We start from the raw sequence: 11,723 nt of genomic DNA on the forward strand, positions 1-11,723 counted from the left end.
AACCCAGATGTGTGGAGCTGAAATCAGTATTGTGTTAGCTCTAGTAACGGGAGTGCTTTAAACTCACGTCCCAGCAGAAACAGAGGGAATTAAATGAATCTTTATTTTTCAGAGAAGCTTTTACAAAGGTGGCTAAACTAGTCTGTGGATAATGTCAGAGAATCGACTGGAGACAAAAACCACACCGAGGAGGGAAAGTGCCTCCTGGTTCTTCCGTTTGGTTCTGTAAGGTGGAATTCCATGTGCGCGAACGGCTCAGTGTGGGAACCCTAGGCTGGGGTGGGGGGGCAGGCTGGTGTCATGTGGATTGTCCTCATCGTTGCAAGACATAAACAGGGAAGCTACGTGAGGTTCTATGAATGTATTCTCTCTGGGCCTGCGAGTCAAGGCCCGTCACCGAAGGGTGATGCACACACTTCTCTCCATCAATGGGCAGAGGTACGCCTCTCGTTGTCTGGCCATGTGCAAACTCTACAGCCAGAGCCAACTGCTAATCAGTGAATTGCCGGAACTGCAGGAAACAATTAAACCAGCAGGGGGTAACTGGCATAGGAGTCAAGACAATGAACCTTTGAAATTGTTGCTGGGGCACAGCTGAATCCCCAGGGATGCTTCCTGGAGGAAGTGAAGTGACAGTGGGTTTTGCCTCAGGACTGGGGCTCTCAGTCGTGTGAGAGAGAAATGTCTTCTGTGGAGGTGAGGATCACTTGGGCGGTAAGTGGATGGCATGAGCGTGGGCTCGTGTTATTGTCTATGTAACCATTTGGTTCCAATGTTCTTGCTCGCGCTCATTGGAATATCTGCCCCATGAGACCAGACTGACTCTTGCTTTCACTGGGCAGGTCTGCGGTAAGGGGGAACTGGAGCTGGTCTTTGGTGGGGCTGGGGAATTCCTTGGATGGTGGCTGAGACACGGCAGGGACACAAGGAGACGTCAGGGGCTAACGTGTGCCTATGGCTAACTGTACCGAGCAAGCGAGGCCCACAGCAGCCAAGGGGGCCCATTTGTGTTGCCAGGAAGCAGTGGTTCATGGAACTGACCCTGGGCAGGCACAACAAGACTCCTTGTACTAAAGGCAGCTGGTCATGAGGTGACTCACAACTGTGGGTTCCCCACGAAGCATCAGAGAGCTGTTTCTCCTATGGTGCCAGGAGGGTCTCTGCCCGTCTTCCCCCAACCCCTCACACCATCCTGGGAGATTCTGTCCCTTTCCCATAATCTCTTGCACTGGCATGGGACACCCACTTCCCTTCAAATCCCCCCAGCCTGGGAGACCTTCCCCTGCCCCAACCTGCCCCAGCTCCCACTTCCCTCCTTCAGTCCCTCATCCCAACACCTGGAGGACCAGCTCCCCTTCCCTGCAAGCCATTCTGTCAGCTCGGAGAACCGGTTCCCCTTCCCTCACTCTGTGAACCAGGCACCTGCGCCCCTCCCTCAGACTTTCATCTCAGCTCAGGGCCCTGCTTTCTGCCCCAGTCTCTTTGCCCAACTGGGAGAACTGCTCCATTCCCTCCACAGCAGCCTGGGTGAACCATTACCAAGGAAAAGGGACCTGGGGCTCATGTGGAAACTCCGCAGCCAGCGTCCTGAGTACAGGGAAGAGGGTTATAAAACAGTCAGACCAGCCTCTACACTAGCCAGTTGGCCAGTCTCTGGCCCAACCTGTGCCTTTCTGGGGTTGAGATTGCTTAAATGCTTTTCCCAACGCAGATCACCCTGCGCTCTCAGTACCAGAGAGAATTCATAGCTGGGGTTATGGAGCAACGATCACTCCCTGAGAGAGCTGGGCAAAGGACTGACTTTTTTTTTTGTCATCTACCAATTCCACACAACCAAATCAGATATTCATTTTGGGGTTGATTCGAAAATTTTCTACAAATCCTTGAAAACAATTCACTTGTTGTCAGACTAACTGTTGTCGCTGAAGCCAAATGGATTCTGGGAGTTTTTAACATTAAAAAAAATAAAGCAGAAGGAAACTTCTCATGGAAGCAACATGTTCTGAATGAAGAAATTGAAATGATTTGGCCAGAAGATGTTGGCATGAAACGTCTGGAGTTTAGGGAGATAATTCAGAGTTTGTGAAATATGTTGGTCAATCAAAATCTGTATTTTTCTGTAACAAAGTGTGAGTGAAAACATGTCCGCATTTCTAGGCCGGGGTGGTGAGGAGAGGGGAGGAGGAGGAGAGAGTTTTATGTAACCGGAAGAATACCATGAGAATACATCATCCTGTAACACAAGAAGTCAGAGCAGGAAGATGAAGAACCTCATAGCGTGGTGAGCAGCATCCCTGAAGGCTCCTTTCATTTCCTGTCTCAGCTGTCCAAGCCCTCCCCTGACAGAACAGAAGTAGCTGGGGTTTCCCTCATGCCTCTTTGGATATGCCTGTCGCTGATCGGTTTTGGATGTCCTTCTTTTTCACCTCAGCCCAGATCTCGGAGAGGTCCTGGATAAACTGCTGGATCTGGGATGGAGAGGAGAGAAGGCAGGCCTACAGGGTCAGAGCTGCTTGCAGATGGCTTTTGCACCAGGCATGGCAGGCTACTGAAAGTCTCATTTCCCATCGCGTTAAACTGGCCTGCGAAGGGGGAGGCCTGGAGATTTGCATCCCCAGCTCAGTGCCAGTGGGATGGCCCTTTGGCAGCCATGTTTGAGGGCAGGGAGCTGCTACGGAAAGTGTGGAGTGACGGCCCTTGAGGGTTTTGGAGCCAGTGTGGTAACTGGCTGGCCCAGATCATTGACCCTGTGCCTTCACAAATAGACCCCTGTTCCCTGCACTGGGTGACAGTCAGCCAATGCGCCATGCTCCTTTAGTGCTGGTGTTGATCCCCTCTGCTCTGCCCATGACACCCCAGCCTGCCCTAGAGAGTCCCCTGTAAGGGGGTGAGGTGCCTGATGCACTCCATTTTCTCCTGGCTCCGCAGAGCGCAGTTCCCTCCTGCAGCTGGGGCAGGTACGGTTCTCTTCCCCTGGATGGGGAGGGAGGGGTGGGCATCAGCCTGGCTGTACCATGTCCAGCTGCTTGTGAGTGTCCTCCACAGGCACACTCAAGGTCTCCTTCAGCTGCTTGCTCACGCTCTGGAAGAGGTTCAGGGTGGCCATCTTGATGGTGCCCAGCATGAGGGTTTTCTTGGCAGCTGTGTTCTGGATGTGGGCCCAGCGAGACTCCTGCAGAAAGAAGCAGGGCTAGCTGAGGGCAGAGAAACATGCTGCTCAGCAAAAAGGCTGGCAAAGCACTGGAGATGCCAACCTAATTGTGGCCCATCTGCCACTGGGGCAGAACCTGCCTCACCCTGGACTCGCTGCAGCATGGACCTGCCCTAGCACTTCCATTCACAGCTGGAAAAGTCTCTGCTCAGCTCGGGATTGTGAGCCAAAGCCAGGCAACCCCTTATGGGAATTCAGCAGAGTTATGGCAAGTTCCCAGAAACCACCTGCACACATAGGCTACGTCTACACGTGCCCCAAACTTCGAAATGGCCATGCAAATGGCCATTTCGAAGTTTACTAATGAAGCGCTGAAATGCATATTCAGCGCTTCATCAGCATGCGGGCGGCAGCAGCACTTCGAAATTGACGAGCCTTGCCGCCGCATGGCGCATCCAGACGGGGCTCCTTTTCGAAAGGACGCCACCTTCTTCGAAGTCCCCTTATTCCCATGAGCTCACGGGAATAAGGGGACTTCGAAGTAGGTGGCGTGCTTTCGAAAAGGAGCCCCGTCTGGACGCACCGCGTGGTGGCAAGGCTCGTCAATTTCGAAGCGCGGCTGCCGCCCGCATGCTAATGAAGCGCTGAATATGCATTTCAGCGCTTCATTAGTAAACTTCGAAATGGCCATTTGCATGGCCATTTCGAAGTTTGGGGCACGTGTAGACACAGCCATAGCTCAGAGTTCACTGGAGCTGGTTGGGGGAGCTACGTCTAGTGAGCATGGTGCCGAGGGAGGATGTGTGGAAAACTCAGGCTGGGAAAACTAAAAAGCACCCTGCGGAAGAGGCAGCAGATTGTAATACATCTGGGAAGGAAAAAATCCACAGTAGCAGCCGGGGCACCTCCACTGGGAATTCTTCCAGAGGAAATGGTACAACCACAACAGTACGGGAGAGGGGAAGGAACCTGACAATAAGGCAGGATGCATTGCATTGGGAAGGTTTCCTTCCCAAAGGCTTGGGATTGCTCTGTTGTGGTTTCCAATGAAAGCTTCTACTGCAGAGCACAAGCATCTAGCCATTTCTGAAACAGGAGGAATTCGGCAGCTGTTTATCCAGATGTATCAGCCCATTATTTACAGGGTCCTGGCTACCCAACATGAACTGGGAGGACCATGACAGCTACCTGCAAGTATCCGAAGGGTCTAAACAGCAAAGAGGGAGCAAAAATGGTTGGGCAACGGGTGTAATTTGGAGTCACAGATTACAGATGATCAAAGAAATGACTGAACACCTGGAAACAATATCCACTCTAAGGTTTACCCCGGGATCCTCACCCAAGGGCCTGTCCCAGGACTCGAGGCCTTTGCAGCTATGTTAATTAAAGGCTTAGAGGTCAGCCCAGGGAGAACAATCCAGCCTTAGGGCCGGGGGGATAGATTGGATGTGACCAAATAGGTCTCTTACAGCCTGACAGTCAGGTCTACAATAGCAAAATTTCACCTGCATGGTGCAATTGCTTCAATGCTGCACCCAGGCAGGCACCCCTTCATGTAGCTGCATGGGGACCCTGATTCACCAAGCTGCCCACGCATGTGCCTAACATGATGCATGTGTGGCGTCCCATTGGCCTGCGGTTCAGTGGTCTGAGGAATCAGGTCCTTACGCTGGTTTTTCTTAATCGCCTTAGCTTAGGTCACAGTGCAGCACCAACCCCGGCAAGGCTTAAACTAGGGGAGCTGCATTTGGGGGTTGCCCTGGTGTAGCTGGACTGGTTGAAATCGACCTAGTGGAACTTTCCTGCTCTTCACAAGGGTTAAGGTTGATGATTTTGTGACCCACCAGCACCTGCAACTCATGGTCCGTCCTTGCTGCCCAGCGCAGTCACAGGCTGAAACCTGGGGCAGCCCAGTGGGTCGGGGTGAGGCATCTTACCCAGCAAAGAGAATGCCCAACTCCTGCTGCCTGCTCAGCCTCCCGGTCCACAATAGCCCTGCAGATCTCTGCTCTCCACACCCCCTGTGTGTGGCGGGGGGATAGAGGGTTGCCTCAGGGCATGTGTACGGGAGCTCATTTACCCAGATGATGACATCGCTGCGGGCGCAGTCAAAGCGCATCTGCAGGCGCGCCAGCTCGTTATTGTGCTGCAGAATCTCGTCGTCCTTCTCCTCCATGTACCGCGACAGGCGCACCTTGGCCTGCTCGATCATCTCCAGCCCCTCCTGCGCTGATTGCATGAGATTCTGGTGCATGCCCACCAGCGTCTTGTACCGGCCAATGACTTCCTGGATTTCCTCAAACTGCAGCACAGTGCACTGGCCATTACTTCCTCGGAGCTCAGGCCGGTGCACAGGAGGCTATCACACAGCCTTGGGGTGGCTCTAGGACCCAGCCCGGTCAGGGAAGAACAGCCTCTAACGGGGTGAATTGCACATCTGCCCCAGCATATCTGCACCACACCAGAACATCTCCTGTGTCCTAGCATCCTCCTCAGCCTCCCTCACACCGGGCTGAGCAGCCTATGCACACACAGGAGATCCCTGCTCACCACAATCTCACCCTTCTTCCCATGGCCAGGATCTCACCTCCACTTTGCTAAAACTTGCAGCCGCCTTTCTAAGTCCCTCCAAGATGGCCCTGCTCCCTTCTCTGTGTCCCCTGCAGCATGTGGAAACCCATCTCACCTCCTTTGTGCTCTCCGCACTAACCCCACTTCCGGGTGACCCTGGCTTTGGCTCATCTCCTCCAAGACTTTTGCTCCTTCCCATGGGTCCCACTCAGTCAGTGCGAGCCCCTAGGGTCCAGGCTCACCTCTGACACCTCAACCACCTTCTCCAGGTACTTGTTGAAGATGGAGTACTGCTGCAGCTTGTTGGAGAGCCGCTGGTGCTCCTGTTTTAGGACCGCCATGTCTAGCTTGGCCTTGGCCAGTTCCTTCACCCTCTGCTTCTTCAGCTCTTTCTCCTTGTTGGCTTTCTTCAGGGCTCGGATTCGCTTCTGGTCATTTTCCTATAGATACCCCCCCACCATCATCACCCCAGTGAACCACCCACCCCAGAAAGAAAACCCCAGACAATTCAGGTGGGAGGTAAGCGATGTGACCTCATATGAGGATTTACCTCCTGTCCAGTCCCACCTCCCTCCAACATCAGCAGCACTTGCAAGAAGAGCAAGACTATGGCTGTGTGGAGGAGGGGAGAAGAACCCTGGATGACTTGTGATTGGACCAGTGGACAGCAGCCGCGCTCGACCGCCACCAACAGCTGGGATGGGATCCCACTGCCTTGGGACCTGTGCCAAGGAGGGCTACAGAGAACTCCCTGCTCCTGGCACTGAGGGAAGATGTTGGCTGAGGCTTTGCGATGGAGGCCACCAGAACAGGGCACAATAAAACTGGTCTTGATGGCTCATGGTAACGTACAGAAACCACCCTGGCCAGAGCCTCCCGAGACCTTCTCTGGCAGGGTGAAAGGGTGCGGGGGGGGGGGTGTGTCTCGGGAGAATGAAGTCGTTGCCCTGCAATGCCAATTCCTGGCTATGCTGAGAAGACAGTTGAATAATCATGGGCGCAGGCACTGTGTCACAGCTCAGCGGTGCACGTGGGTGTACCGGGGGGAGCCCTCCACACACTGTGGGAACAGGCGGCTGTGTCACACCTCAGGTACATGTTTGTGGGTGTACCATGGGGGAGCCCTCCACACATTGTGGGAACAGGCGGCTGTGTCACACCTCAGGTACATGTTTGCGGGTGTACCATGGGGGAGCCCTCCACACATTGTGGGAACAGGCGGCTGTGTTGCAGCTCTGGGCAGTGCTGCTTGGGTGCTGCTGTGCTGGCTGTACCTGTATGAACTGCTCAAATTTCTTTATATAAGCCTTCAGCTGAATCTCCTTGGCTCCAAGCTCCTCCCATCGGTTGTTCAGGGCTTCCATCCTCGTTCGGAATGCCTGATGGGAACGTGGCGGAAGGTGACAGGCGAGCCAGCGGCTTGGCTCCAGCAAGCCCCCTACTGGTGGCCACAGCTGGCACCCCCCCAGCCTGGCCCCTCCGGACTGGGCCCAGGAGCCAGTGGGATTCTCTGTGCGCTGCCTCTCAGGGGTGTCTGAGGAGATGGGACCCAGTGGTGAGGCCAGAGCAGGGCGTGCTTGGCGCTCAAGAGCTCCCACCAGTAGTTGGTGTGGAAGGTGCTAGCAGGCATGCTCCAGCTCCCCTACACCCCTCACCTCCTTCTGAACCTCCATAGCCCTGTGCACCAGCTCAGCCTCTTTCTTCTTCTCCAGCAGTCGGATGGCCGGCGATGGGGATTGCTCCTCTGTCACGGGGAACTTCCTGCCACAACGACACAAGGGCTTTCCCCAGCACTGCGCCCAGGAGCTCAGAGCTGCCTGACCATCACCAAGGAGACAGCCTGGCTTGTGCCCTGGCTGCTCTGGGCTGCCATGGCAGAGCCCCTTGCATGAAGGCGCATGGAGAGAGAGCGGCTGGGGGGGGCGGAAGGGTGGCGGGAGAGCCAGGGAAGGAGTGAGACGGTGGTGAGACCAGGAGGGATGTGGTGGAAGTGCTGGAGCGGGGGGGAGGAGAAAAGGAGATGGGGGGGGCAGAGGAGGGGGAATTGTGGAAGGCCACAGAAGGGGACGAAGACCAAGGATGGGGGCGTGGAAAGGAGCATTTTTCTCACATCAGCAGCTTCAGCAGCTTCTGCCCATACTGCATGCGAAAATACTCCGAGAGGTCCTCTTCCTCCATGGCAGCCATTGCGTTTGCCCCGGCGAGCCCAACCCTGGCCCCTCTGTGCAGCCTCACCGGGGGGCCCGGTGCACAGCAATTAGCGGGCGGGGGTGGGACGCACCCGCAGTCCTAGGGGTCCCCCTTCCTGCCCCGCCCACAGCCCTCTCTTGCCCTGTCCCTGTGGAAGCACCCAGCAGGCAGGAGCTTGGGGCTGGCTCGTGTACCGTTGGACTCACGGAACCCCAGAGCCAGACCTGGACAATGCCACGAGGTTACTTAGCAACCATAATGCCTCTTATCTGTTCCCCTCTGGCTGGGCTGTGGGGAGCCGCCCCAGGGCCCAGCACCACGCCTGAACCTTCCCCGTTTCTGCCCTGTCCGCCTGGAGAGAGGCCGAGGCTCTGACGTCTCACGGGAGGTGTGGGTCAGCAGGTGTGGGTCCCCTGCGCTTTGCAAGCATTCCTGTACGGCCAGCAGAAAGGCCGCTCTGGTGTGTGCAGGGGGTCCGTGTGGTGGCGGGAGCTAGCATCTCGCTAACACCCAAGCGGGGGCCGGGGGAGGTGTATGGTGGTCAGTCACGGGCAGTGGACAATTCTGTTTCCTGACTGGCTGAGCGTAACCTGCCAGAGCAGAAAGCCTCAGCCCAGCTCCCCGCCCTTCACTGCGGGGGGGAGCAGCCCCAGGTGAGTGAGTGTGTGTACAGCTCTCTCAGGCCACCTGGCCAGGCTCCAATGCATCACCCAGCTGACAAGTTTCCTGGATCCTGGTGAGACAGGCTCCCTACTTCCAGCTAATCTCAGCTGGAGTCCTGCATCTGCCAGCATGTCACCTCCTATCAAGGCTTAATCCATCTCATGTTCTCCACGCTGGGCTCCTGGACCTTGTCCATAACCCTGGTAACGAGACTTGCCTACTGCTTTCCCAGCACTGCAGCGGAAAAGACAAGCAGCATTCATGGCTGCCACAGGCAAGCTCTGCAATGGCCTCTCCCCACCGAGACGGCACCGCCAGGCTGGCAGCTCATCGGCCGCAGCCCAGCACTGACCAGCCTGGATCGGAACACAGGTCCAGCCGCTACCGCGCCTGGGGCCTGGCAATGGCCGAGGCCAGACGCTTCAGCAAAGCGTCCAATAAATCCCACAACAGACAGATATGGGACATGCGTCTCCTGTAATGTCTCGTCCGAATCCCTAGTGATTAGAGACTGGCTAACGCTGTGAAGCCAGAGTCTTTACGCTCCTTCCCGAACACTTCTGGCCTTGACTGACCTGACTCTGGAAACTCCTGTTACCCATATAACCTCCCAACTCCGCAGGGCATTTTGCTGGGTACTTGGCTCTGCTTTCACCTGACAGTGAGTTAGTTCCACAGTCACTCGTCCCACATAGGCAGCAGCGCCGAGAAGTGCCATGGGCCCGTGGGCAAGGCATAGGGGGGGTTCTTTGTCCCCCCCAGAAGGGATGGGCCCAAGGCTGGAAGGGGTAATGCTTGAACCCATCAGCCTTCGGGCCCCCATCCACTCTCCCTCTGAGCGGCACAGTGCTCCACTGTGTTTCAAAGCCCCCCTACCTGCCTTCTGCGGTCCTGCAGACAGCGTGCAATCAATTTCCTCTAGCCGTTTTTAATTTGCTGCCATTCACATTCATGGAAGGTGCCAGGTTTTTGAACAGAGCCTCCCCATTACCTTCCTCTACACCAGTGTTTCTTCAACTTCTTGAGCCCACAGAACACCAAACAATTCCATGTTGTTATGCAGAACACCTACCCACATTTTTGTCAGAAAATTGTTGTCACACCAAAACAAAAGGCCCAAACAGCAACAGATCCAGCAAAACCCCAATGAAGTCATTTAATCCGGTACTGTAGCAATGAAGCAGTAACACTGTTTTAAGAACAGAACATAGAGACAATCAGAACACAGGTTGAGAAAGCCTGCTCTGGACCATTCCAAACTTTACACTGACTGTTTTATTACATTGGTTAGTGCCGGGAATCACGCTTCAGATCTCACAGACAAAGGCTTGCCAAATGTTTGTCAATGTGAGGGGCCAGCAAGTGGGCTGTGCTTTGTCCTCAGGGGGCTACACACAAATATGGGTTCCTTGTAGAGCGAGTATTGGAGGGGTAGCCATTTTAGTCTGGATCTGTAACAGCAACGAAGGGTCCTGTGGCACCTTATAGACTAACAGAAAAGTTTTGAGCATGAGCTTTCGTGAGCACAGACTCACTTCATCTGATGCTGAAGTGAGTCTGTGCTCACAAAAGCTCATGCTCAAAACTTTTCTGTTAGTCTATAAGGTGCCATAGGACCCTTCGTTGCTGTTGTAGAGCAGAGGTCCTCAACCAGGGGCACATGGACTCCTAGAGAGTCTCAGAGGTCTTCCACGGGTACATCAACTCGGCTAGATATTTGCCTGCTTTTACAACAGGTGACATAAGAAACACTGGTGATCTCAGTAGAAACTAACATTTCATATGGACAATGACTTTATACGGCTGTATAGACGATATGCTGAAATGCCAGTACAGTACTTATATCTCAGTTGATTCAGTTTATAATTATATGGTACAAATGAAAAGATCAGCATTTTGTCAGTAATAATGGGTGATAGTTGGGGGTACACAAGAGCAATCAATACTTTTTCATACAACACACAGTCAAGCTGTGGAACTCCTTGCCAGAGGATGTGCAAGGACCAGAACTTTACCAGCGTTCAAAAAGGAACTAGATAAATTCACGGAGGACAGGTCCATCAATGGCTATTTGGCAGGATGGGTACGGCTGGTGTCCCAAGCCTCTGTTTGCCAGAAGCTGGGAAAAGGAACTGGCTACCAAAAGGTTTTGGTGTGTTTTACAGTTGCAGCGAAAGAGGAAGGGAAGAAAGTGCTCAGTGCAGTGAAAAAGGAAAAGCAGACGTGAAGACACCTGCCGTGCTGCAGACAGATCATGGGCCATGGAGCCTCCACCTTGCTAGCAGCCTTCAGCGCTACTCTTGCTGGATCTGACTGGGACGGTGATGCCGGTCCCTGTAAGGCACCAGGAATCATGCCGCCTGCTTGTCTGGTGTGCACTAGGCTTTAAAATCCCCCCAAATTGCTGCTCGGGGCCCCGGACCCAGAGGCAATGGAGGCTGGGGGCAGGGGAGGGGGAATTTTGCTGCCTGTGAAGGGAGAAATTCCCATCAGTGACTCATTTTGAGGAGACGTTGCCCACAAATTGTGATCCATACTGGGGACAGGGCTTTATGGCCTCTGCTGGTGTTCTGTTTGCTGGGTGGAAATGGGGCAGGGATGTTCCTGAACCCAGCCTGATGCCCTGGTCTCCCCAGTCAGGAGTAAGTCAAGAGCGTAGGTAAGATGAGGCCCTTTATTTCTGCACCACAGTGAAGCGGCTTTGAGGGTGAGGTTTATCTTGGGGCATCCCTATCCGTCCTGTGCTCCTTTCATCCGCACGCTGTGGCTTTCTCTCGCTCCTTTGTCAAACGCTTTCCTCCTCAATAGTGTGGATTTGAAAGAAAAAAAAGTGTTTCTATTACACTCTCCATAGCAACTGCCTCAGCTTGCCAGGAATAAATTACCTCTGACATGACTTGGCTTATTAGAATATTGCAAATGTTATTTCTGAGTCAGATCTTTCTGGTGGGAACATTTTCACTCCCCACCCCCCATCCAACCCATCCAAAATCTCCTCTGCGGGCTGAGTAAAAGGCAGAGTGACATCCCCTTTCCCAGCCATCAGGGGCTGCAGGGGCAGCGGAGAATGTCTGTGTAGGTGGATAGCCTGACAGGAGTGGAGCTGGGCAGAGTGTTGGTATTAACCTTGAATTCTGTTGTCCCGGCA

The 11,723-nt window shown here is 54.2% G+C and overlaps 1 protein-coding gene across 1 annotated transcript; it reads right to left on the reverse strand.

Annotated features, from left to right (window-relative positions):
• Positions 1–2,369: 2,369 nt before the first annotated feature.
• On the reverse strand, positions 2,370–7,909 carry CCDC42 (coiled-coil domain containing 42). The gene is made up of 7 exons (XM_075015010.1): positions 7,833–7,909; positions 7,378–7,483; positions 6,997–7,101; positions 5,965–6,162; positions 5,232–5,453; positions 3,014–3,172; positions 2,370–2,468 (listed from the first exon to the last, which is right to left on the reverse strand). Exons 1-7 carry the CDS (start codon positions 7,907–7,909, stop codon positions 2,370–2,372), a joined length of 966 nt encoding a protein of 321 aa, XP_074871111.1.
• Positions 7,910–11,723: the final 3,814 nt, after the last annotated feature.

This window comes from Carettochelys insculpta, chromosome 20, assembly GCF_033958435.1.
Source record: "Carettochelys insculpta isolate YL-2023 chromosome 20, ASM3395843v1, whole genome shotgun sequence".
In the NCBI taxonomy this organism is placed as follows: Eukaryota; Metazoa; Chordata; order Testudines; family Carettochelyidae; genus Carettochelys; species Carettochelys insculpta.

Excerpts from the sequence above, each read along its gene's own strand:
- CCDC42 (XM_075015010.1), bottom strand. The coding sequence starts at position 7,909 with ATGGCTGCCATGGAGGAAGAGGACCTCTCGGAGTATTTTCGCATGCAG. Across the intron at positions 7,484-7,832 it reads AAGCTGCTGAAGCTGCTGAT|GAAGTTCCCCGTGACAGAGG; the intron begins GTGAGAAAAATG and ends TCGTTGTGGCAG. Across the intron at positions 3,173-5,231 it reads GCAGCGATGTCATCATCTGG|GAGTCTCGCTGGGCCCACAT; the intron begins GTAAATGAGCTC and ends TTCTTTCTGCAG.